General features: G+C 38.3%; 1 protein-coding gene across 1 annotated transcript; it reads right to left on the bottom strand.

Moving 5' to 3' along the window:
- Positions 1 to 1174: 1174 nt before the first annotated feature.
- APELA (apelin receptor early endogenous ligand) lies at positions 1175 to 22039 on the bottom strand. Its single transcript, XM_030815222.1, has 3 exons — positions 21620 to 22039; positions 20026 to 20115; positions 1175 to 3318 (listed from the first exon to the last, which is right to left on the bottom strand). The coding sequence occupies exons 1-2, from the start codon at positions 21693 to 21695 to the stop codon at positions 20027 to 20029; spliced, it is 165 nt and encodes a 54-aa protein (XP_030671082.1). The 5' UTR covers positions 21696 to 22039; the 3' UTR covers positions 1175 to 3318; position 20026.
- Positions 22040 to 25455: the final 3416 nt, after the last annotated feature.

Here is a 25455-nt window from a genome sequence, read left to right as displayed (position 1 = left end):
TTAGAAAAATAAAATGGAGGGAATTTGTTGCCATCAAGCAGACACTATGAGGAATGTTAAAGTACTTCAGGCCAAAGGAATATTATAGATGTCAGAAACTTGTGTTTACACAAAGAAATAAAGTGCATAAAATAAAATAAAGGTAATTGCTCTAAAAGATAGCTAGCTGTTTAAAAACAATAATAAGTGTTTTTCCAGCATATGTAAAAGTATTGTATGAATACAAGACCACAAAGAATCAGTGAGAATTGGGAATATACTATTACAAGGTTCTTATACTGAAAGGGAAACAGTATAATTTCATTTAAAGGAGGCCTCAAATTTTTTTAAAATGTATACTGTAAACCCCTGGGAGAACCACTAAAAATGTTTTTAAAAGATGTATACAATAAGGCCAGGCACGGTGGCTCATGCCTATAATCCCAGCACTTTGGGAGGCCGAGGTGGGTGGATGACGAGGTCAAGAGCGAGATTATTCTGGCCAACATGGTGAAACCCAGTTTCTATTAAAAGTACAAAAATTAGGCTGGATGTGGTGGCTCATGCCTGTAATCCCAGCACTTTGGGCAGCCGAGGCAGGCAGATCACGAGGTCGAGAGCTCAAGACCATCCTGGCCAACATGGTGAAACCTCGTCTCTACTGAAAATACAAAAATTAGCTGGGCATGGTGGCATGCGTCTGTAGTCCCAGCTACTCGGGAGGCTGAGGCAGGAGAATCATTTGAACCTGGGAGATGGAGGTTGCAGTGAGCTGGAAGCACGCCACTGTGCTCCTGCCTGGGCAACAGAGTGAGACTCTATCTCCAAGAAAAAGAATACCAACCCATAAAAATTGTTAAGTTTAAAGAACACAGATTTGGCACCCCTCTGGTCTCATTCACCTCCTGGTGAATAAATATAGCTGTATATCAAGGACCTGTTCTGGTATGTCAACAAGCATATGTGCCACTGGTTATTGCATTTTGGTAGACTTTGAGAGAATCTTTGCCCTTGCTCTGATCATCTTGAATTATGTAAAAGATCTGCAGTGGTAAGGGATGTATCGAGGCTTTCAGTCTTAAATGCCTCAATTAATAGGAACAAACACTGGAAACAGAGACAGGTATCAGGAACATTTTTACCATGCTATACTCAACACTGAACATTTCTTATACAAAGTAAGGACAGCCAGACATGCAAATCATTGAGTGTTTTATTGAACAATTAAGAAATGTATAACCATTTCATTACTTTACAATGGTAAAACCGATTTGTAACTTTTTCTGTGAATATGCGAATTTGTACTTGAAAGAGTTTAGACTTGTATTGAATGAGATGTATCTTGACTATAAAGTGTTTTCTTTTTTCAGTACAAAATATACAAACAAGTACATGTTTTAAACATAAATATAACTGAGAATAGGTTATGTTTCTACTCAAATGCACTTGTGGAAAGTACCATTCATCCGCAAAGACACTTTTAATAAGCTTTGAAAGGAAGACAAACTCCATAGTGTTGTCAGATTTTCTATTTAAAATTACATTTATATTAACCCCAACCTTTCATTTTAGCAAAATAAGGGTTAATGGTTTATGGTTTCTTCTACTTTATAATATTTACAAAGTAAAACTTCTACTCCAGATATGAACTTGTGGCCCAGCATGGTGGCACATGCCTGTAATCCCAGTATTTTGGGAGGCCAAGGAGGTGGATCACTTGAGCTCACCAGCCTGAGTTTGAGACCAACTTGGGCAACATGGAGATACCCCATCTCTACAAAAAATACAAAAATTAGTCAGGTGTGGCCGTGAGTGCCTGTAGTCCCAGGTACTCGGGAGGCTGAGGTGGAAGGATCGCTTGAGCCAGGGAGGTGGAGGTTAAGCCTAGATCATGCCACTACACTTTAGCCTGGGTAATAGAGCCAGATCGCATCTTAAAAAAAAAAAAAAAAAAAAAAAGACATGTATGTAAATTTCTTATCTGGAATAAACATAAAGTAAGAAACATAAAGTAAGAAAAATTCTGTGGCACTAAGCTAACAATCCTTCAATAAATACAAATTAAGAACATCTTAGCATCTGGGGAACACCTAGTTATCAACACAATTCAAATTTAGACAGGATAGTTTCTTTTTTGAGTAATCATATCCCTAAATTCCTTCTGATTTTTTATTTCCATGTCTCAGCATCTCAGGATGAACAACACCAAGACAAAGCCTAATAGGATGATGAGCACTCATCTTTTAGATACAGGTATCACCCTGAGTGAGACTTCATTGGCATAACTGTATTTTAGATGTCGACTTTAAGTAAGACTTTTTAAGAAATTATCTATACAAAATAATAAAGGACATAACAAAACTTCAAAGGAAATCAAACATTGGGTTCTTATAATTACATGATGAGAAAGGTTAAAAAACGAATGGTTCCAGCCTGAGTTTAAGACCAGCCTGGGCAACAGGGTAAAACCTCATCTCTACAAAAAATACAAGAATTAGCTGGGTGTAGTGGTGCACACCTGTAATCCCAGCCTATAATTGGGAGGTTGAGGCACGAGAATCACTTGAACTCGGGGGGTGGAGGTTGCAGTGAGACAAAAGCGTGCCACTTCACTCCAGCCTGGGCAACAGAGAGAGACTCTGTTTCAAAACAAAAACAAAGACAATGGTTTCATTTGGACATAAAATGAACTACAATTAGGATTTTATGTTTTCTTTCAACTTCAAATGGACATTACTCATTAAATAAAAAAATCATACTTTCATAAACCTTAAAGCTTATCATAAAATTGGTAGCAATTAATAGCTTTTCTTAGTCTTTCTCTATATATAATCAATGAACCAATTATTTTCTCCCTATTGTGAGAAGCCAAATGGTCAATGCAATTGACTTCAGGTTGAGCAGTTTTTAGAAAATCACTCAAACATATACAAAGTTAATACTTCGAAGAATTATAGGAATATGAAAGCAACATTTTAACTTCTTGCACTTTTTACCATGAGAGAGTTCTAAGACACTAAAAGGTATTTTCTTTTTAACCCTTAAGAGAATAATAATGTGCAGGAAATGAGATATTTTTGTTATGTAGGCAAACAATTTGGGCTTCAGATTGGAATCCTTTTGAATTTATGTTGTTTTCCCTCCAAATAGAAGCCAAGAAGAATAAAATCCTGTGAAGCTAATAAACCATTCCAGGTGCTTTCAAATGATCCTTTTTTTTGTGTAGGAACTTCTAAGCAATCATGCTCTTGGCATCATGAAGTTATTTTGTGTGGCTGGATGTCTTTCCTTCACTCCTCTTCTTCTTCTGACAGATCCAGTAAAGTTAGCTAGAGAGATCTATATTTGAGAGGCAAGGGAGAAACAAATACATCAAAGAAATACTATCCAGCACACCAATAAACACATGCCTAATTTTTTTTTTAATAACGAGTTATGGAAGTTTATCAGTGTTTTTCAGTGCTGAAAGCAACTTTATATATTCTTACCTTTCAATAGAAATGCAGCACCTGTGTGTCTTTAAAAGACTGAATTTAAACTTTTATTTTATTTACTTTTTGAGACAGAGTCTCACTCTGTTGCCCAGGCCGGAGTGCAGTGGCACGATCTCGGCTCACTGCAACCCCTGCCTCTGAGTTCAAGTGATTCTCATGCCCCAGCCTCCTGAGTAGCTGGGATTACAGGTGTGCGCCACTGGTGTCAATGTTTCCCTAGGCAGTTTCTTTTGGGCCCCCTCCTGAAGACATGAAGGTTGCTTCTTGCTTCATTTCTGGAAGCTTCCACCTCCTTCACATTTCACTTTCACTTCACATCTCACAGTCATAGTGGGGTGTTAACTATGACTAATTTAGCAATACAAATATACAGATAGTTCTTCTGGAATCATCTCTCTCAACTCAGATTGCCTAAATTTGAACATAAAAATGAAATGGGGCCAGGCATGATGGCTCACACCTACTGGGGAGGCTGAGGTGAGAGGAAGCTTCAGCACAGAAGTTTAAAACAATCCTGGAAAACATAGCAAGAGCTCATCTCGAAGAAATATATATGTGTGGCTGGGCATGGTGGCTCACGACTATAATCCTAGCACTTTGGGAAACTGAGGCAGGTGGATTGCTTAAGCCCAGGAGTTTGAGACCAGCCTGGCCAACATGGTGAAACCCCGTCTCTACCAAAAATGCAAAATTTAGCTGGGCATGGTGGTGCATGCCTATATTCCCAGCTACTCAGGAGGCTGAGGCACGAGAATTGCTTGAACCTGGAAGAAAGAGGTTGCAGTGACCCCAGATCATGCCACTGCACTCCAGCCTGGGTGACAGAGCAACACTCTGTCTCAAAAAAAAAAAAAAAAAAAAAGAAAAGAAAAAATATATATGTGTGTGTTTTGTAAAAAATAGATGAAAATGAGATGGATTTTTTTTGCTTATCAAACTTACAATATATACATGTTTGTCGCCCAGGTTGAAGCACAGTGGCACGATCTTGGCTCACCACAACCTTCACTTCCTGGGTTCAAGTGATTCTCCTGCCTCAGCCTCCCAAGTAGCTGGGATTACAGGCGTGCACCACGACCCCCGGCTAATTTTTTTGTACTTTTAGTACAGACGGGGTTTTGCCATGTTGGCCAGGCTAGTCTTGAACTCCTGATCTCAAGTGATCCGCCTGCCTCGGCCTCCCAAAGTGCTGAGATTATAGGTGTGAGCCACCATGCCCGGCCAAAAAATTGTTAAATAAATTAAAATCTTATACTGCACAATATTCTTATTTTTTCTTTCCTTTTATTTTTTTTTTCAGTGACCAAGCAACAAACGCAAGAAAATATTCATTTAATGCAAAGAAAGCAGTAGAGGAGGAAGAGAGGAACAAAAAAAGACATGAGACATATAGAAAAGAAAAAGTAAAATTGCGTAAGTTCAACCATATAAATAATAAAATTAAACATGAACTTACTAAATAATCCATTCAAAAGGCAGATTGTGTCAGACTGGGTAGAAAAACAAACAAGCAAAAAAACATGATCTAACCACAGGTTCTTTGCAAAGGCATATCTCTGATTCAAAGCCAAAAATAGATTGAAAGTCAAAGGATGGAAAAAGAGATATCATGCAAACAGCAAGTATAAGAGAGCTGAAATGAATATAATAATAATGTCATATTTTTAAAAATTAAGACAAAAATTGTTACTAGAGACAAAGAATGACATTTATAATGCTAAAAGGGTCAATTGAGGAAGATAGAACAATTATGAAGATATATATACTTAAAAACAGAGCCCCTGGCCGGGCGCGGTGGCTCACGCTTATAATCCCAGCACTTTGGGAGGCCGAGGCGGGCGGATCACGAGGTCAGGAGATCGAGACCATGGTGAAACCCCGTTTCTACTAAAAATACAAAAAATTAGCTGGGCGTGGTGGCGGGCTCCTGTAGTCCCAGCTACTCGGAGAGGCTGAGGCAGGAGAATGGCGTGAACCAGGGAGGCGGAGCTTGCAGCGAGCCGAGATTGCGCCACTGCACCTCCAGCCTGGGCGACAGAGCGAGACTCCGTCTCAAAAAAAAAAAAAAAAGAAAAGAAACAGAGCCCTAAAATACATGAAGCAAAATCTGGCAGAATTGAAAGGAGAAATAGATGATTCAACAATGGAATCAAATTAGAAATTAGTAACAAAATAATTTGAGAAATTCTCAAATATATGGAAATTAACAACACACTCCCAAACAACCAGTAACTTAAAGAAGACTCACAAGGGAAATAAGAGAGTATTTTGAGACGAATGACAAAGAATACATAGGGAATACAGCTAAAGTAGCACTTGGAGAGAAATTTATACCTATAAACATATATAGTAAAAGAGAAGAAAGATCCCAATCGAATACCTAACATTTCACTTAAGACCCTAAAAATGGAAGAGCAAACAAAACCTAAATCAGGCAGAAGCAAGGAAATAATAATGATTAAAGCAGAAACGAATGAACTGGAGAATGGAAAAACCATAGCAAAAATCAACAAAACCAAAGTTGTTTCTCTGGAAATAGCAACAAAATTGATGAACTTTATTTAGACTGACTAAGAATAAAAGAGAAAAGACTCAAACTACTACTCTGAAATGAAAGAGGGAACATCACTACTAACCTTACAGAAACAAAAAATAACTATAATAGTATAAACAACTGTGTGCCAACAAATTTGATAACTTAGATAAAATAGACAAATTCCTAGAAAGACACAAATTACCAAAACTGACTCAAAAAGAAATAAAAATCTGAAATGGATCTATAACAAGAAAAAAGATAGAATTAGCAATTAAGAAACTTTCCAAAAAGAATCATGTGGCTTCACTGGTGAATCCTATAAATCAATTAAAGAATAATTAGTATCAATTTTTCCCAAAGTTTTCCAAAATTTAGAAGAGGAGAAAGCACTTCCCATGTCATTTTATGGTTACCCTGATACCAAAATCAGAAAAAGACATCATAAGAAAAGTACAGACCAATATCTCTTATGAATGTAGCTGTAAAAATCCTCAGCAAAATACTAACAATCTAAATTCAGCAACATATGAAGAACATTATGATTTAGTGGGATTTACCTCGGAAATACAATGTTAATTTAACATCTGAAAATCATTTAATGTGATGCATAGTATCAATAGAATAAGAGACAAAACACATAACACATGATAATATATATACATATGTGTGTGTGAATATATATTTGGTTTTCTGTATGTTTTTTTCTTCTGAGACAGGGTCACACTCCATTGCTCAGGCTAGAATGCAGTGGTTTGATCACAGCCCACTCAGCCTCGACTTCCTGGGCCTGGGATCAGGCAATTCTTTCACTTCAGCTTCCTGAGTAGCTGGGACTGTAGGCGCATGCCACCACACCTGCTTGGCTAATTATCTGTATTTTTTGTAGAGATGGGGTTTTGCTATGTTGCCCAGGCCAGCCTCAAACTCTCTGACTCAAGCAATCTGCCCCCCTCAGCCTCCCAAAGTGCTGGAATTATAGGCGTGAGCCACCACACCTGGCCACACATGATAATTTGGATACAGAAAAAGAAGTTGACCAAAACAAACATCCTCCCTTCATAATAACAACATTCAGCAATCTTGCAATAGAAAAAGAACTTTCTCAATCTGATAGAGGTCATCTACAAAGACCCATAACTAACATAATACTTAATGATGAAAGACTAAATCTGGGACCAAGAATAAGACAAACATGTTTGCTTGAACTACTTTGGAGGTTCTTGTCAGGTCACTTAGGCAAGAAAAGAAAAAAGAAACCCAGATTAGAAAGGAAGAAGAAACTATGTCGATTTGCAGGTGATCTTGTATGTGAGCTTGTACAGAGCAAATCCTAAGGAACCTTCTGAAAAACCTATGAGAATGAATCAATAATTTTATTAAGATTTCAGGATATAAGATCAATAAAAAGTCAGTTGTATGCCTATACATTAGCAATGGACAATTCAAAAATGAAATTAAGAAAATTCCATTTGCAATAGCATCAAAAGAATAAAATACTTGGAATAAATTTAACAAAGGAAGTAGCATCAAAAGAATAAAATACTTAGAATAAATTTAACAAAGGAAGTACAAACTTGTACTCTGAATACTACAAAAGCAATTAAAGTAGACCTGAACAAAGAGAAATACATTCCATTTCATGGATTGGAAGACTTAATTTTGTCAAGATGGCAATACTTGTTACATTGATCTATAGATTTAAAACTATCCCTATCCAAATACCAGATGGCTCGTTGCAGAAATTGACAAAGTAGATGCAAATCTTTTTGACCTCCGATTAACTTTTTTTAAAAAAAATACATAATACCTGAAGAACAAGCTACCAAAGAAAACATAGACTAATTTGACGTCAATAAAATTAAAAACCTTTTTGCTCCAAGGACAACAGCAAAAAAAGACATCCACAGAATGGAAGAAAATATTTGCACACCATATTTCAGATAAGGGTGTTGTATTCAGAATATATACATATATATATATCTTACAGCTCAACAATATAAAGACAAATAATCCAACTGAAAAATGAGCAAAGGATTTGAATAGCCATTTCTCCAAAGAGACACAAATATCCAATAAGCACATGAGAAGATGCTCAACATTTTAGTCATTATGGAAGTGCAAATCAAAACCACAATAAGTTGTCACTTCACATCCTCTAGGATAGCTATAACAAGTGTTGGCAAGTACGTGGAGAAATTAGAACCCACATATACTGCTGGTGGGAATGTGAAAGGATGCCACCACCGTGAAAAACAGCTTGGCAGTTCCTCAATGAGTTACACATAGAATAACCACATGATCCAACAATTCCTCTCTTTTAACTCCCAGGGAACTGAAAGCATATGTTCCAACAAAAACTTATACACTAATGTTCACAGCAGAATGATTCATATTAGCCAAATAACGGGAATAACCCAAATGTTCATCAATAGGTGACTGGACAAACAAAATGTGATTTTTTCCATATCATGGAATTGTATTCAGTCATAAATTGGAGTGGAGTACTGATACATGCTACTACATGGATGGGCCCTGAACACATTAAATGAAAAAAGCTAATTACAAAGACCACATATCACAGGAATTCATTTATATGGAATATCTAGAATAGGGAAATCTATAGAGACAGAAAGTAGGTTAGTGGTTGTCTAGGACTGAACAGCTGGGGAGAAATGGGGAGTGCCTGCTAATGAGTATGGGGTTTCTTTATGGGATGATGAAAATGTTCTAAAATTGATCATGCTGATGGTTGCACAACTTAGGAATATAGTAAAAGCCATTAATTGTACAACTTAAATGGGTGAATTGTCTGGTGTATAAATGATATCTGAAAAAAATTAAATATGCATATCCTCATAATTCCACTTCTGGGAGTATTTTGTAAGAACATAAGTATACATATGTTCAAATATGTATGCATGCCTTTTCACTGCAACGTTGTTCAGAATAGCATAAATAAATACTACAAACATAAATATTGATCAATAAAGTCAAGATAAATAAATTAAGGCTATCCATACAGTGAAACTCAATCATCCCTCAGTATCCCTGGGAACTGGTTCTAGGATTTCCCTTGGATACCAAAATCCATGGATGCTGAAGTCCCTTATATAAAATGGTGTAGTATTTACATATAAATTACACTCAGCCTTCCGTATACTTTAAATTGTTTGCAGATTACTTATAATACCTAATACAATATAAATGGTATGTAAATAGTTGTTATACTGTATTGTTTAGGGAATAAAGACAAGGAAAAAATATGAACATGTTCAGTACAGATACTACCATTCTGTTTTTTTTTCCTGAATATTTTCAATCTGCCATTGGCTGATTTAATGAAAAACCCACGGATATGGAGGGCTGACTGGACTACAGTGTCATTCAAAATGACCGTCTCTTAATACCTAGGTGACGGGTTGATAGCTTCAGCAAACCACCATGGCACACTTTTGCCTATGTAACAAACCTGTGCATTCTACACATGTATTCTGAAACTTAAAGTAAAATAAAAATAAAAATAACTACTGTTTTCATATGTACAAATAAAAACATCTAAGTAAAAGACAAACGCAGTAAATGGATTTCATATGTGTTTAAATAATGTGTATATGTCATATTTATACATATATTAAATTAGATTAAATGTCACTTAGATGCTAAGTAAAAGACAAAGCAGTAAATGGATTTCATATGTTTAAATGTGTATATATGTCATATTTATACACGTATAATTTTTGTATATATAAAAATGTTGCTATTAGAAAAAAATGTGAAGACTAAGTATAAAATTGAACTAAACTCCAGCACAATTTTGACATAAATGAAATGTGACTCCTAAAGAACTTCAAGCCCCCACATACTCCCCACCCTCACCCCCACTCCCACCCCACCCTCACCAAGGTTACTTTGGCCAGTATAATAAAATAAGTTATTGGGAGGCTGAGGCAGGAGAATCGCTTGAACCTGGGAGGCGGAGGTTGCAGTGAGGTGAGATCACGCCATTGCACTCCAGCCTGGGCAACAAGAGCAAAACTCCGTCTCAAAAAAAAAGAAGTTATATGTGGTACACACACACACACACACACACACTCTCTCTCTCTCTCAAGTGAAGTGACATTTAATCAAAATTTTCATTGAGTAGGAAAAAGATGAAGAGTAGGAAAAAAGCACATCTAGGCGGAGGAAATAATGTGTAAAAGCCCTGAAGTGGTAAGGAACATGACATATTTGACAAACTCACAGAGAAGCACTTTTGTGGTTTACATTCAGAATTTTATTTCAATTGTAAGAGTAATAAGAAATCACTAAAGGACCTTAAGCAGTATAGAAGCCATAATACGAAGAATGGATAAAAGAGAAGCAAAAGTGGAGGTGTGAAGGTTGCTGCAAGGTAAACAGTAGTTGAGCTTGTGTGATGTGAACTGGTGACAAATTGGGAACTGGGAGACTGAATATGTACAAGTGTACAATGGCCAGATCCTATATTAATCCTTTGACCCACAAACTGCAGCAACCAGCCAGGAAGCCGAATCACAACCTCTGCAGCAGCTGGTCCCAGATGGTCAACAACTACCAGTTTCCTTTTTATCCCTCCTCCCCTGATTCTAACTTAGGACTAACTGAAGAAAACCACATATACTCCCCAAATTAAATAGGATATCCTGCTTCTAGATAGCCTGCCTTCAGCTTTCCCATGCCAACAATCTCCAGTCACATCATACCTAAAGCCTTCTCTGTTTCTCACAATGAAGCTTTCCTATTCTCTGCCTGTCTTGGTCCTCTGCCAAACTCAAGAGATGCTGTCTGACCCCCTTGCTATGTACACTCTGAATAAATAGCCCTGGCTTGATTCATTTGAGTGGTTATCTTCTTTTTTTCCTCAGGAGTATGATAATTAAGTGTAAAGAGGTAATTGAGGCTAAAGGAATGGATGAAACAGAGCAAGAGAGAGTAGAGATACATTTTATTATAACTTGCAGGGTACAACAGCCTGTTTAGGAGGCAGAGGGTTGGCTGAGAACTTAGTGGAAATAAGTGTGGTGTCCTGGAATTGAAGGGAAGGGACTTTTGCAGGCCAAGTAGCCAGCTGCTAAATTCTGCTGTGAAATCAGGAAGAAGACTAAAATTTGTCAATTAATTTAGAAAGATCAGACCAGGCACGGTGGCTCAAGCCTGTAATCGCAGTACTTTGGGAGGCCGAGGCAGATGGATCACCTGAGGTCAGGAGTTCGAGACCAGCCTGACCAACATGGTGAAACCCTGTCTCTACTAAAAATACAAAAATTAGCTGGGCGTGGTGGCGCATGCCTATAATCCCAGCTACTCAGGAGGCCGAGGCAGGAGAATCGCTTGAACCCAGGAGGCAGAGGTAGCAGTGAGCTGAGATGGAACCATTGCAATCCAGCCTGGGTGACAAGAGGGAAACTCCATCTCAAAAAAAAAAAATTTAGTAAGATAAGGATAATTCTAATGGAGATGTAAGACAGATTAAAGTGGATTTAGTTGTGAATAGAAAATAATGAATCAGGGACAATGAGTACAGAAAAATCATGAGAGCATTGACTGAGGGGTATGTGGATGTGCATATGTGCGTCTTGTTTGTTTTAGGATATAGGCTTATCACCATTTAAACTTTCAAGTTCACATGATGATCCAGAGAGGTAAAGGTATAAGTGGCAGCTTGAAATTCCTAAGAAATCTTAGAGAGAGAAGGGAACCCACAGCACACAGGAAGGATTGGCCATGCCTTCTGTAATACCAAGAAGGAAGAGGAAGATGGGGGTGGGTAAGGGGAAGAATGGACTAGATGGGATTTATGGTAAAAAGAAATTTTAGATTCCTGAACAACATGGTAGAGAGCAGCTAGTTTAGCTATCTATGGAAAGAATTGTTACACATTTTGTAAGGAGAAATAAGTTTTTAAAATGAAGAAAACTGGCCGGGCGCAGTGGTTCACGCCTGTAATTCCAGCACTTTATGAGGCCGAGGTGGGAAGATCACCTGAGGTCAAGAGTTTGAGACCTGCCTGGCCAACATGGTGAAACCCTGTCTCTACTAAAAATACAAAAAATTAGCCAGGCGTGGTGGCAGGTGCCTGTAATCCCAGCTGCTTGGGAGGCTGAGCCAGGAGAATTGCTTGAACCTGGGAGGTGGAGGGTGCGGTGAGCCAGGATTGTGCCACTGCACTACACTCGAGCCCAGGCAACAAGAGTGAAACTCAGTCTCAAAAAACAGGAAAAAAAGAAAAGAAAACTTTGAGACTCTAGAATATTGTATACATACTTTGTTCAGAAGAATATATAATTATAGTAATAAATGTTTGTAATATAAACATCACTATATTTATGTATTTGATATATAAGTGTATAAGTAAATATATTTATCATTAAGGCATCATAATCTTTTTTTTATTTTTAGACGGAGTCTCACTCTGTCTCTCAGGTTGGAGTGCAGTGGTATGATCACAGCTCACTGCAGCCTCAACCCCCTTGGCTCAAGCAATCCTCCCACCTCAGCTTCCTGAGTAGCTGGAACTACAGGTATGCACCGTCACGCCAGCTAATGTATTTTTGTAGAGAGAGTGTCTTGCTGTTTTGCCCAGGCTGATCTCAAACTCCTGGTCTTAAAAGATCCTCCCACCTCAGGCTCCCAAAGTGCTGGGTTTACAAGTGTGAGCCACTGTGGCCGGCTGGCATCATAATCTTTACAGAAAAGTTTTATCTCATCAGTAAATTAGGGACATTAGGGATTTCCTCCAAGCATGACCTTTGGACACTGGGCTGTGATTAACTTAGAAAAGGTAATTTTCTATATTTCATTTAGCTTTATGCAATATGTCCTGCAGATATTTCAGCCCACACAGGAATGCCCCATATTTAAGGCAGTTCTTGGGCCATTCACATCAAGGAAAGGTTTGTACCGTAAGCTTTAGGGGCTAAATCTTGTCTTCAAGGAGCTCATATTTCAATACTGATAAAAATCTAAAGAAACAAAGTTAAATGTGATAGATGGCTTTAAAAGCCTACTACTAAAAGTGCTGTGATTGTTAGGAGGATGATGATTATTTTAAACTAACTGAATTAGGGTGGGCCTCACGAGGAAAATGGGATTTATGAGAACTCTCAAGGAGGGAGAGAGTTTGGACTTGATGAGAGAAGAAATTCCTAGAAAAAGAAATATCTCCACCACAGAGAAAATCATAGTTCCATCCTAGAAATATTAGAAAATAAATCTGAAAATGTGTGTGTGTGTCTAGTGAGAATAAGTCTTAAATTTATTATCTTAAATTAAAAGATAATAAATAAAAGCTTCATTTCATTTCATCTTCTTTTTTTTGTTTTTTTTTTGAGACACGGTCTCACTCTGTCACCCAGGCTGGAGTGCAATGGCATGATCTCGGCTCTCTGCAACCTCCACCTCCTGGGTTCAAGTGATTCTCCTGCCTCAGCTTCCTGAGCAGCTGGGATTACAGGTGCCCACCATGAGAACTGGCTAATTTTTGAATTTTCAGTAGAGATGGCATTTCACCGTGTTGGTCTGGTCTCGAACTCCTGACCTCAAGCGATCTGCCTGCCTTGACTTCCCAAAGTGCTGGGATTATAGGTGTGAGCCACCATGCCCAGCCTATTTTACTTCTTTTAGCAACATTATGAGGCTGGGCACGATAGATCACACCTGTAACCCTAGCACTTTGGGTGGCCGAGGCGGGCAGATCACTTGAAGTCAGGAGTTGGAGACCAACCTGGCCAACATGGCGAAACCCCATTTCTACTAAAAATACACAAATTAGCTGGGTGTGGTGGCGCAAACCTGTAATGCCAGCTACTTGGGAGGCTGAGGCAGGAGAATTGCTTGAGCCCAAAAGGCGGAGGCTGCAGTGAGCTGAGATGGCACCACTGCACTCCAGCCTAGGTGACAGAGCAAGACTCCGTCTCAAAAACAAAACAAAACAAACGAACAAGCAAAAACACTTATGAAGTGCCTGCTGTATTGCAGGCACTTTTTTTGGCTGAAGATACAAAGATAAATAAAACCTACCCTCGGCCTTCAGGGAATTCACAGCATGCAGAGGGAAGAGGGGAGGACTATAGTCAGTTAACACTTTCTAATGCCAGGTGTTAAGGATTTTAACAGAAGTATGTAACTAGTGCTCTGAGAGCAAAAGTGGGCATATCTATTGTAATTGGTAGGGGTATTAAAATCAGAGAAGGTTTCCTAAGGGATGAATGATACTGAGAAAAAAAGTGAAAAAATATACATTTGAGGTAAAAGCGTAGCTTGAAGAACAGTTAAGAGGTGAACAATGGACTGATTTTAAAGTAATAATAAGTCTAACTACTATTTATTTAGCGCTTACTGTGTGCCAAGTATTGTTATGGTAAGGGAAGGGCCGTAACAAGTTCCATCTTATAGATCTGGAAGTGGAGGGAAGCTCAGAGAGAATAAATGACTTACCAACAATGATCACCAGAGAGTGAGCTGTGTGGCCAGAGCTTGAATCCAGTAGGTCCAAACACAGTCTTAACTCTTACCCCTCTGGGACAGGCAAGGGGGAAAGACTAAGGTAACAGATGAAACTGGAAAGGTATATGTTGTAAGGTGGTGTTTGTCAAATTATTGTTATTATTTTGTGTTCCATTTGACCTACAGTGGGATAACTGGGATCAGGACTGAAACACATTCACTGGATTCAGAAGAAGGAAGTCATAATGGACCTTCCCCAGAAGGAAAAGGGGAACAATGTGTTGAAAATAGTTGGGAGGAAAGAAAACAGCTGCCTTTTCAAAAAATGTGGCTTTGAAGAGATGAAAAGAACATGGGCTGGTCGCTAGAGAGCACTATGGAGTCAGTGGTGGAACTCTTTTCTTTCTTTCCTTCTCTTCCTTCCTTTTTCTTTCTTCTCTCTTTCTCTGTTTCTTTCTTCTCTCCTTCTTTCTTTCTCTTCTCCTTCCCTCCTTCCTTCCTTCCTTCCTTCCTTCCTTCCTTCCTTCCTTCCTCTTTCCCTGTTTCTTTCTTTCCTTTTTTCTTCCCTTCTCTTTCTTCTCTTCCTCTGTCTTTTCTTTCTTCTTTTTATTTCTTCTCTTCCTCTTTCTGTCTTTGTCTCTTTCATCTTTCTGTCTTTTTTTTGTCTTTTTTTTTTAAGATAGAATAGACCAGTGTTGACATATTAGGGGAGCAAGGGAGTATAATTGCTAGATCAAGGTCCTTGAGGTGTAGGGACATTACCCATACCCAAGAGAGGTATTTTTTATTGAAAGACTAGGGGCCACACACAGTGGCTCATGCCTATAATCCCAGCACTTTGGGAGGCCAAGGTAGGAGGATTGCTTGAGCCCAGAAAGTCAAGACCAGCCTGGAAACAAAGTTAGACCCTGTCTCTACAAAAAATCTTAAAATTAGCTAAGCATGGTGGCACACACCAGTAGTTTCAGATACTTGGAAGGCTGAGGCAGGAGGATAACTTGAGCCCAAGACTTTGAGGCTACAGTGAACTATGATTATGCCACGGCACCCAGCCTGGGTGACAGAATGAGATCCTGTCTCAAAAAAAAAAAAAAAAAAAAAAAAAAAAAAAAAAAGGACTAGGAAGGGAACATAAAAGAAGCATTGTAGATGTACTGCAGTTTGAGGGTGAGGTTGGATTTTGAGGCTTAATGACCTCCTATTTCACCATGAAGTAAGAGGAGTTATCTTTTGCTGTGAGTTGGAAGAGGAGATTAAGAAGTGTAAAGAAACTAGAGGTTATTAGTTTGAAATAGTAGTTGAATAGGAATATGAAGTGCAGAAGAGTTCTTCCCAGAGAGCCCAGCTAAAGTTGGAGACGAAGTGCTCCATGAAAGTAGAGATTCTATGCTGAAAGCAGAGCTGGGTTTCAGTTAAACCCAAGAGGTGGAGAGAATGGAGCGAGAAGGATGAAAATGCTAGGACAATTGCAGGAAGAGTTGGGAAGCAGGACAGGTTTGGTTAAGGGGGTCAGATGCCCATGATTGCAAGAGGGTAAGAATAAGACAGAAAATAGGAAACTAGAAGCAAAGTTTGAATAGCAAGTGAGGGTGACAAGAGAGTATTAGCTGGACTCAATTAAAAATAATGTATTAAAAGATACTTTTTCCGGCCGGGCGCGGTTGCTCAAGCCTGTAATCCCAGCACTTTGGGAGGCCGAGGCGGGCGGATCACGAGGTCAGGAAATCAAGACCATCCTGGCTAACACGGTGAAACCCCGTCTCTACTAAAAAAATACAAAAAAATTAGCCGGGCTGTGGCGGGCGCCTGTAGTCCCAGCTACTCGGGAGGCTGAGGCAGGAGAATGGCGTGAACCCGGGAGGCGGAGCTTGCAGTGAGCCGAGATTGCGCCACTGCACTCCAGCCTGGGGGACAGAGCGAGACTCCATCTCAAAAAAAAAAAAAAAAAAAAAAGATACTTTTTCCAAAAATATTTTCATTGTCATTACCTCTGGAACATGAAAACGGGCAACAGGGTGGGATGGGGAACTTGTACTTTTGACTTTACGTTCTTCCATACTGTTAGAAATATATTCTACACCATGAAGATGTATTACAATTGTTATTAAAAAGTTAGCTAGACCGGGCGCGGTGGCTCATGCCTGTAATCCCAGCACTTTGGGAGGCCGATGGGGGGGGGGGGGCGGATCACCTGAGGTCGGGAGTTTGAGACCAGCCTGACCAACATGGAGAAACCCTGTCTCTACTAAAAATACAAAATTAGCTGGGTGTGGTGGTGCATGCCTGTAATCCCAGTTACTCAGGAGGCTGAGGCAGGAGAATCGCTAGAACCCGGAAGGCGGAGGCTGCAGTGAGCCAAGATGGCACTCCAGCCCGGGCAACAAGAGTGAAAACTCCGTCTCAAAAAATAAAAATAAATAATAAAAAAAAGCTAGTAGAGTATATATTGACGGAGTATGTAGTTATCTAGAGTACATATTAAGTAAGTAATGTTTTAAGAGACAGGGTCTCGGCTGGAGTGCACAATCATAGCTCACTGCAGCCTCAAACTCCTGGGCTCAAATGATCCTCCCTGGAGGCCTCAGCCCCCCAAATAGCTAGGACTAGAGGCACACGCCACCATGCCTGGCTAACTTTTTTTTTTTTTTGGTAGAGACAAGGTTTCATCATGTTGTCCAGGCTGGTCTTGAACTCCGGCACTCAAGCAATCCACCTACCTCCACCTCCCAAAGTGCTGGGATTATAGGCATGAGCCACTAGACCTGGCCTTAGAGTACATACTTATAAATAAAAGCATTAATGTGGTGAGATTTTACTGTTGGAAGGGAGAAGTCATTCCAGTCTTAAGTCGCGACCTCATTTTCCACTCTAGGGCCCTCACATTAACCTGTAGACTTGCATTTCCTGACACCCCTTCTCTTGCTTTCCTTCACTCTGAATCACTTAGGACTGAAGGTGATGCCAAAATATTTCTGAGAAAAAAAATCAAGGAAATGAACTGCATACAGCATAGATTTTTCTGTGTAATTAATTCAGTTGCATAGGCTGGGATCATTGAGGATGACCCTAGGAGCTGGACAAATTGACAGAGTAAAGATAATATGACATTCCTATTAAATGAGCTAAAGGTCTGAACACTCTGATATAGGGTTAATCTGGGAAACTTTCAAAGTCAATTGTTTATCTTACCTATCCTTTTACAAAGTTTCACTTGATCCTAACTGATCAAATAACCACATGTGATTTTATCTAAAGCATCCAAAAAATTAGAGGAGGAGAAATGAAAGGGGTGTTTTGCCTTAGAGTCCACTACCCAGGTTTACAGTACATTTACCCAGTTATCAAAGTGCCTTTGTTGCAAAACATATAAAAAATGGGCAAGTATTTAGGACAGTGAGAATTATGTTATCAGATCTGAAGGCAGCACTTGTTATTATAGTGCTGGTTGAGCAAGGTCTTGAAAAATTATCTAATGTTTATCTTACATTAACTCTTACAGTAGATTCCAACAGGTGACTTTTAAACATTCTTCAAAGAACTGTAGCTGGAATGTAGAACTAGTCTAAAACTGACAAAATAGATGCTATAACCCAAGCAGTTTTATAAGCTATCAGCCAACTTTTGTAAAGTGTTGCTCTTATTAAGTAGTTTACATAGCTTTAATTAAATTTCCCTTTGGTTTACAAACTTGATTTACAAGTCAAAATTTCCCTCAACTTTAAAAATTCAAATTTCACTACTCATGCTTACTTGTAACACTGGTTTTTATGGTATGTGATTTGAGGATAATCTGTGGCTATCTAAAGACTTGTGTTTATATTTTGCAAGGTATCTTTCTTTGTATATGCAGGAATTCTCTTGCTATTGTGAAATGTGTCCTCTCCTCTTTCTTATTTATGAAGGAGTGCTGGAAAAATCTGGGGTGTCTCTATTCCTCTTAAGCACAGATTTTTACCATTATTTTATACATGACACTGAAATGCTCTGCTGAAAGCATTATCAGCACACACCAAAGGATATTTTAACACAGAAAATCTTTTTAAAGCATGTTTCAATCACCATTGATTGGCTTCTCAGAAACCTCCTACTGGATCTTTCTGGATTCCTCCATCAAAGCTATTTTTTGTATTTTGATAACAAATATTAATTTGTTACAGATATAGAGATAGAGAACTTGACATTTTTGTCTCAATCCTTTTGATAAATGTTTATTATGAAATTGCTACTGCTTCATTTAATTTTCTACTACAGGGCTTTCCCCGGGTTTGGAAAGCATGCATTAAACAATAGATATAGCAACTGTTCTTTCCACTGAATGAATGGAACTGTAAAAGCTGCTCTACAGGCCAACTGAATAAGCTAATTTAGCCATTGCCTGTGTATGTTAACCAGATGAGGGATATTTCTGTGGCATTTTTTAAGGAAGCTATATCTTAAATGAATTAATGAGCTTGAAATACTTACAATGGAATGCCAAACTGTGTATTTTTTAGTATGAAGTGACTTAAACTTGGACAGTGTTTGAAGTTAACTGATTCAAGCAGTATTACCGGTAATTGTGGTGGTGTAACATTATTTAAGAAGTGTAAAAACAAGAAAAGGGAGGAGCAAAACTCTACCAGAATTTATCCTTAAGATGTGACTATCAAGATCACTACTATTGGTGAGGCTGGAAAGCTGCCATTTCATTAGTGTTAAGTTTACTTTACCTATTAAAAGAAATATATTCAGAAAAAAATAAATAAACCCTGAGGGCAAATAATAGTTGAATAGGAATATGAAGTGTGGTGGCTTACATCTGAAATCCCAGCACTTTGGAAGGCAAAGGTGGGTGGATCACTTGAGGCTAGGAGTTCGAGACCAGCCTGTGCAACATGGGGAACCCTCATCTCTATAAAAATACAAAAATTACCTAGGAGTGGTGGCGCACGCCTGTAGTCCCAGCTACTTGGGGGGCTGAGGTAGGAGGATCACTTGAGCCCAGGAGGTTGAGGCTGCAACGAGCTGAGATCACATCATTGCACTCCAGCCTGGGTGACAGAGCAAGACCCTAGGGGAGAGGGGAGGGGGAGAGGGGAGAGGGGAGAGGGGAGAGGGGAGAGGGGAGAGGGGAGAGGGGAGAGGAGAGATGAGGAGAGGAGGAGAGGAAAAGAAACCCCGAAGTATTGATGGTAGTTCATTGCTGGTATGGTGTTGTTGGGTGAATACATCCAAATGCTTTCATACACACTGGTCTTAATGGGAGAATCAGCTTGTTCTGCATAACATCCACAATAATATTAGCCTCCATATAGCTGTTACTCAGATTCAACAGTTATCAAGATTTTCTTACATTGTCCTCATCTGTCTAATTTTCTTCCTTAACTATTACAGCAATTTTCAAAAGTCATGTCATTCATTTCACTCTTTCATTTATTGGCATGCATCTCTTAAGTCTTGACATCGCCATAAGCCATTATCACATATTACAAACTGTGAAGAAACATTCTCTAGTATATCTAATTTGGAACACTGCCTAAATGTAGCAAAACTATTTTCTGTCAGAAATACCTCAGGGGAAGGGTACTCGTGAATGGAGAGGCATACATCTCCTCTGAAGGCAATTGTGTTTGCGCAATTTTCTTCTCATGGTCAAATTAACTGAAGGAAAAAGAGAGAAGTATTAGGAGCATTTTTCAGAGGCTTAATTGTTGTTTAATCTAGACAATGCAAACATATTTTGGAGCCAAACTAGACTGTGGTTATTTGCTATTTGTTCAAATGTGATTATAAAATTAAAAATCAATGTGATGCATATACACAAGGGGTGTTCCTAACAGTTAATGTTAATAGCAAGGTCTTCTTTTACTCTTATTTATTTTTTTATCCCCATCGTTAAGCAATCTATATTGCCTACATCTTAATAATATCCTCCTCCCTTTACATGATTTTTTCCTAAATGCTCCTAGACCTTTTATTTTATGTAGTAAATTAGTCACAAATATTTTGTAAAACATTGTCCGAGCTACTCTGTATTTCCGAAAAGTATAAATGGTTTGAATAGTGACTGCTGTAAACAATGAGAAAGGATCAAGCTGCTTTCTCAGAGTTGCTGAATTGGAACTTTTTTCTTATTTATGTAAAAGCAGAGACCGGGGCCATCATTTGAAATAAACTCACAGTGATCAAACTTCTAATTCACTAAAAAGCAAAGTCTGAATTTTTAACAAGTGATGCATCATTTTCTGTTCTAACTGAAGAAGCGTATTATCAAGTGAATAATCTAACATATTTGGATGTAAATATTACCACCTTTTTATTTAAAGTTGGATTTGTGGTTCGGAAAACTTTAACTTTCTAATTTTTTTCCCTCTTTCTTTCTTTCTCTCTCTCTTCCTTTCTCTCTTTTCTTTCTTTTCTTTTTTTCTTTTTTTCAAACTTACTGGTTCTTTGAAATCTTAGCTGTTTGGTTTTGAAGTAAAAGTATATTAGAATACTTTTGTGTACTAAATTTCTGTTGGTTAAGTACAATATAGTTGATATCATCTTTGAAAACGTGTCAAGTAAATTAATATTATGTATCTTTACCATACATATTTTTGATGCTTTTTAGCTCTATAAGCATAATAATAATAAAAGCTGCACTTATTTGTTTTAAGTGACGTGCCTAGTTACATAATTAGAAATAACAGCTATTGACCCATTTTAAGATTTAATCTGCATTTTGTTGCATTATGCTTTTTGTATGTTAACTCAGTCCCTACTCCGGGCAGCAACATACTTTTTAAATAAACTGCTTTGGAGTTTGCATTTTACCTAAAAATCTGTACATTTATTTACCTTAATAATGAATACACGAACATTTCTGTTTCATTTTACTTGTAAAGACAACATAATCTGCAATAGCTTAGAGATCTATTTTCTTTGCATTTAGGAAAAATAGTGGTAAAATACTTATCATTTCAAAGTCCAGCTGTTTTTAAAATATTGAAATAATAGACCCAACAGGATAGATAGCATACTTTCAAAATCCTACACATTTATCCCCAATACTACTAACTGCAAGCACACCTAAGTGATTTTCAGATAAACACAATCATGCTCAGAGACCCAGGGATGCAAACAGGCAAAACAAGTTACTTGTACAAAGGTATCAAAGGCCTACCTGGTCTCTGTCCGCTGATAAGGAGAAGACTCATAATAAAAATAAAAAATGCAAAAAGGAATTGCTGAAATCTCATTTTCCTACCGCACAAAAGTGGAGCAATGACTCTCAATGTAAACCAAACGATCTGTAAATAGTCTGTGCAATATCTGTGTGGCTGTCTTCACATTCTAATGACAAACCTCAGAGAACTGCCAGCTGTGTTTTGCAGGAAGGTTAATGATCACATTAGACAAAGTTGCCGGTGCTCTGTGCTGTGGTCAGAGCCTCCCTCAGCCTCAAACCCCTCCTCCACTCCTCTTCTCCTTTCCCCTCGGCCACTCCCCTTTATTTCCATAAGCAAATACTGGTGAAATAAACCATTCAAGCATGCTATAACTTTAGTGGAAGTGTACTCCAAAAGCTCCAAGAAGACAATGACTTAAATTCAATCTGGATATGAAGAAATACGTAAAACAAGACTTGACACTGCCTCCTCCCCTCACCATTTGCATCTGTTTAAACTTTGCCCATATTGGTCCCACATGCAGAAACCAGTGGAAATGACAGGAAGTCTCTCTTTTGTCTTTTTCAGAAGGAATTCTGAAGCTCTAACCTAAGAGTCCCAAATGCTTTGTGGCAGAACATGTGCTGAAATGCTTTATCTTTACCAAACTTACTACAAAGTAGTGCCTGTTTACACTAACTCTCCAAATTGCCTAATTCATGTGGGTTTGTATCAGTAAAGATTTTTGGGATTTAGAATGTTTTGAAATAAATCTGCAAAACATTTACATATATATTAATATTTTGTAAAGTGCAATTTTAAAAGTAACGGAGATTATTTTCATCTGCAAATGTCCAGGATTTTAAAAAAGGAAGTTCAGGCAAGCCACAGACTCATGAAATCTGTGTTTGGTTAAAATTTATATGTGGTGGAATACCAGGCTAACATACTACAGTCACAGAAATTGGAGATGGAGAAAAAAAGTCTTAGTTCATCTCCCAATGAATTCAGAAAACACAAAAACAGTCTAGCCTTGTCTTTTACACACATGCACCAAGATCTCTTTTTGTTTCAAGTGCTCCCTTCTTTGTCAGATATAGCTGTTATAAATGGAAATGACTATACTTATTAGGTAAGTATAATAAATTCCATTTATAACAGCTATATCGAACATATTTTAGGTAAAACGCAAAATGCCAAGAGAATAGCGTAGATATGCCCTGAAACACAAGTACAGCCAAAGTACTAACTCTAAAGCATGTGTAATTTGTTTTGAACTGTTAGGAATTTTGTTGTATTTGGCTTCTTTAGACTCAGGTAGTTGGTACATAACCTTGGGCTTCCTGAGGTTTGAATTTAATGCACAATTTGTCTTGATTTTATAAGTCAATCTGTAAATTTCCCTGCCTGTTTAGTTAGGCATGGAGTTTACAATAGATAATGGCATACAAAAATTCTTAAATTCACTTTATTGAAGTCTTGAGAATATATTGACCTGTTTGGGGACTACAAGCATAGTGTTAAAGGGTCCTACTTTACCACGCTGTACATCGCTTCATAAAATCAATGGAGTACAATAGAGTTTGAACTCATACAAGTGACTTAAGAATGGCAAAGAGTTTTTTCAGATTTTTAAATCCCTCCCCATTTCCCTCCCCAGTCTTCTTAGTACAGCACTCAGGAAAACAGCATGCTAACAAAGTTGAATGTTAAATCAGTAAGAGATCAATATAGATTTTGGCACTCTATTTTCAGGCCAAGTTTTAAGTCTATTCAAAGGTTTAGTAGTGAGTCTTTATAGATAAGATAGAGACCTACCACAGACAGCAAATATTGACTAAAATTTTTATATTTCATTACCAGGTGATCAACAATGAATTCCTGGAATATCGCTAATATACACCAGTGCTGTGGAAGATACATATCTCCACTGATCAGGACGGAGTAAAGTGTTATATTTAAGTCATCTAACCACATAGAACATCATCTTTCTCATTAAAAGAAAAAAGATGTGATAAAATACCTGGTTTTCTACCTGAAAGAGTGATTATGTATTAAACTCATGAAAATTTACACATGATTTATTTACATGTTTTAAAATTATTCTTTCGAAAAAACAAAAAGATGTTGTTTAAATAGTTGACTTTTGGAGTATAGTAATAAAGTGATTATACAGTCAATGAGCAACTGAAATGTTAGACATGGAGGTACAATGAAAAGTGATCCAGCATTTCTGTGGAATGTGAGTCAACAATAGCAATAAATCATTCATCTTAGTACTGAATAACTAGGTGTGGAGAAATATTGGTAGGAAAGTGTCAGAACAATGCAACTGGCTCTGCAAACAGCACTTTTAGCCTGCAAGTATAAGAGAACAAGGAATCTTCTTTGTTTACATGAACACAAACCAAGACTTCCACCCTACAGACAGCCTTTGTGAGGGAGGCAAGCGCTGTGCCCTGGGCCAAATCCTATGTTAAGTGTGTTGCATATGTTGCTTCGCATAATTCTCCCCAAAACACTGAAGTATCATGCCTCCCTGTTTACCGGATAAGAAAACTGACAGCTAAAGAGATGTAGCCTCCAAGGGCTAGATGACTGGAAGAGGAATAGATGGGATCCAAATTCCATAATCTCAGCCCTCAAACATTTTGCTTTTCTCCCTTTTAAGGCCCAAATCCTAGTTCTTATTTAAAAAAAAGCCTATTGAAACTATTATAAAACAAAAGATAAGTTAGCAATATATTTCTTGTACGGGATTGAATACTGTGCCCTGTAAAATTTATGTCCATCTGGAACCCAAAATGTGGCCTTATTTGAAATAGGGTCGTTGCAAATGTAATCAGTTAAGATTGAGGTCATACTGGAGTAGGGTGGGTCCTAAACCCAATATGGCAGCTGTCCTTATAGCAAAAAGAAGAGACAGGGACACACAGGGATGGGTGGGGAGGAGCTCTGTGATGATAGAGGCAAAGATAAGAGTTATGCTATCATGAGCCAAGGAACCAATGCCAAGGATAGCTAGCAACCACCAGAAGTTAGGGGAGAGGCATGGAACAAAATCATCCTCTGAGTTTCCAAAATTCAGTACTACTGACATTTTGATTTTGGAGTTCCAGCCTCCTGAATTTGAAAGAACAAATTTATGTTGTTTTAAGCCACCCAGTCTGTGGCACTTTGTTATAATAGCCCTAGGAAATCAATACATTTCTGTACCTACATATATTCTATAAGGAAATAAACAGTCTCTGTATAATCCAATAAAAATATACTTATTTTATAGTAGTATACTATATATGCCAGGTATTTAACAAATGTTATTTTGTTTACACATCATAATCTTATGATGTAAGCTCTATCTTCATTTTACAGAAAAGGCAACAAACTCAGAGGATTAAGTGATTTGTCCCAGATAAAATAGCTCATAGCAAAGTCAATATGAGGCCTGTGTCTCTCAGTCCTGGGCCTCTTATCCCTTTGATTTGGATCTTGTGCCCTAACTTTTCCTAGGAGATCCTTCCCAATTGATTTCATCTTTGCCCACTTACATCTTCAGTCTTTCCGTCTTTTTTTTTTTTTTTTTGAGACAGAGTCTCGCTCTGTTGCCCAGGCTGGAATGCAGTGGCGCGATCTCGGCTCACTGCAAGCTCCGCCTCCTGGGTTCACACCATTCTCCTGCCTCAGCCTCCCAAGTAGCTGGGACTACAGGCACCCGCCGCCACCCCCAGCTAATTTTTTGTATTTTTAGTAGAGACGGGGTTTCACCGTGTTAGCCAGCATGGTCTCGATCTCCTGACCTCGTGATCCGCCCACCTCGGCCTCCCAAAGTGCTGGGATTACAGGCGTGAGC

This window comes from Nomascus leucogenys, chromosome 7b (genome assembly GCF_006542625.1).
Source record: "Nomascus leucogenys isolate Asia chromosome 7b, Asia_NLE_v1, whole genome shotgun sequence".
Lineage (NCBI taxonomy): Eukaryota > Metazoa > Chordata > Mammalia > Primates > Hylobatidae > Nomascus > Nomascus leucogenys.
This window is presented reverse-complemented; position numbering and strand designations above follow the sequence as displayed.

Excerpts from the sequence above, each read along its gene's own strand:
- APELA (XM_030815222.1), bottom strand. The coding sequence starts at position 21,695 with ATGAGATTTCAGCAATTCCTTTTTGCATTTTTTATTTTTATTATGAGT. Across the intron at positions 20,116-21,619 it reads TATCAGCGGACAGAGACCAG|TTAATTTGACCATGAGAAGA; the intron begins GTAGGCCTTTGA and ends TTTTTCCTTCAG.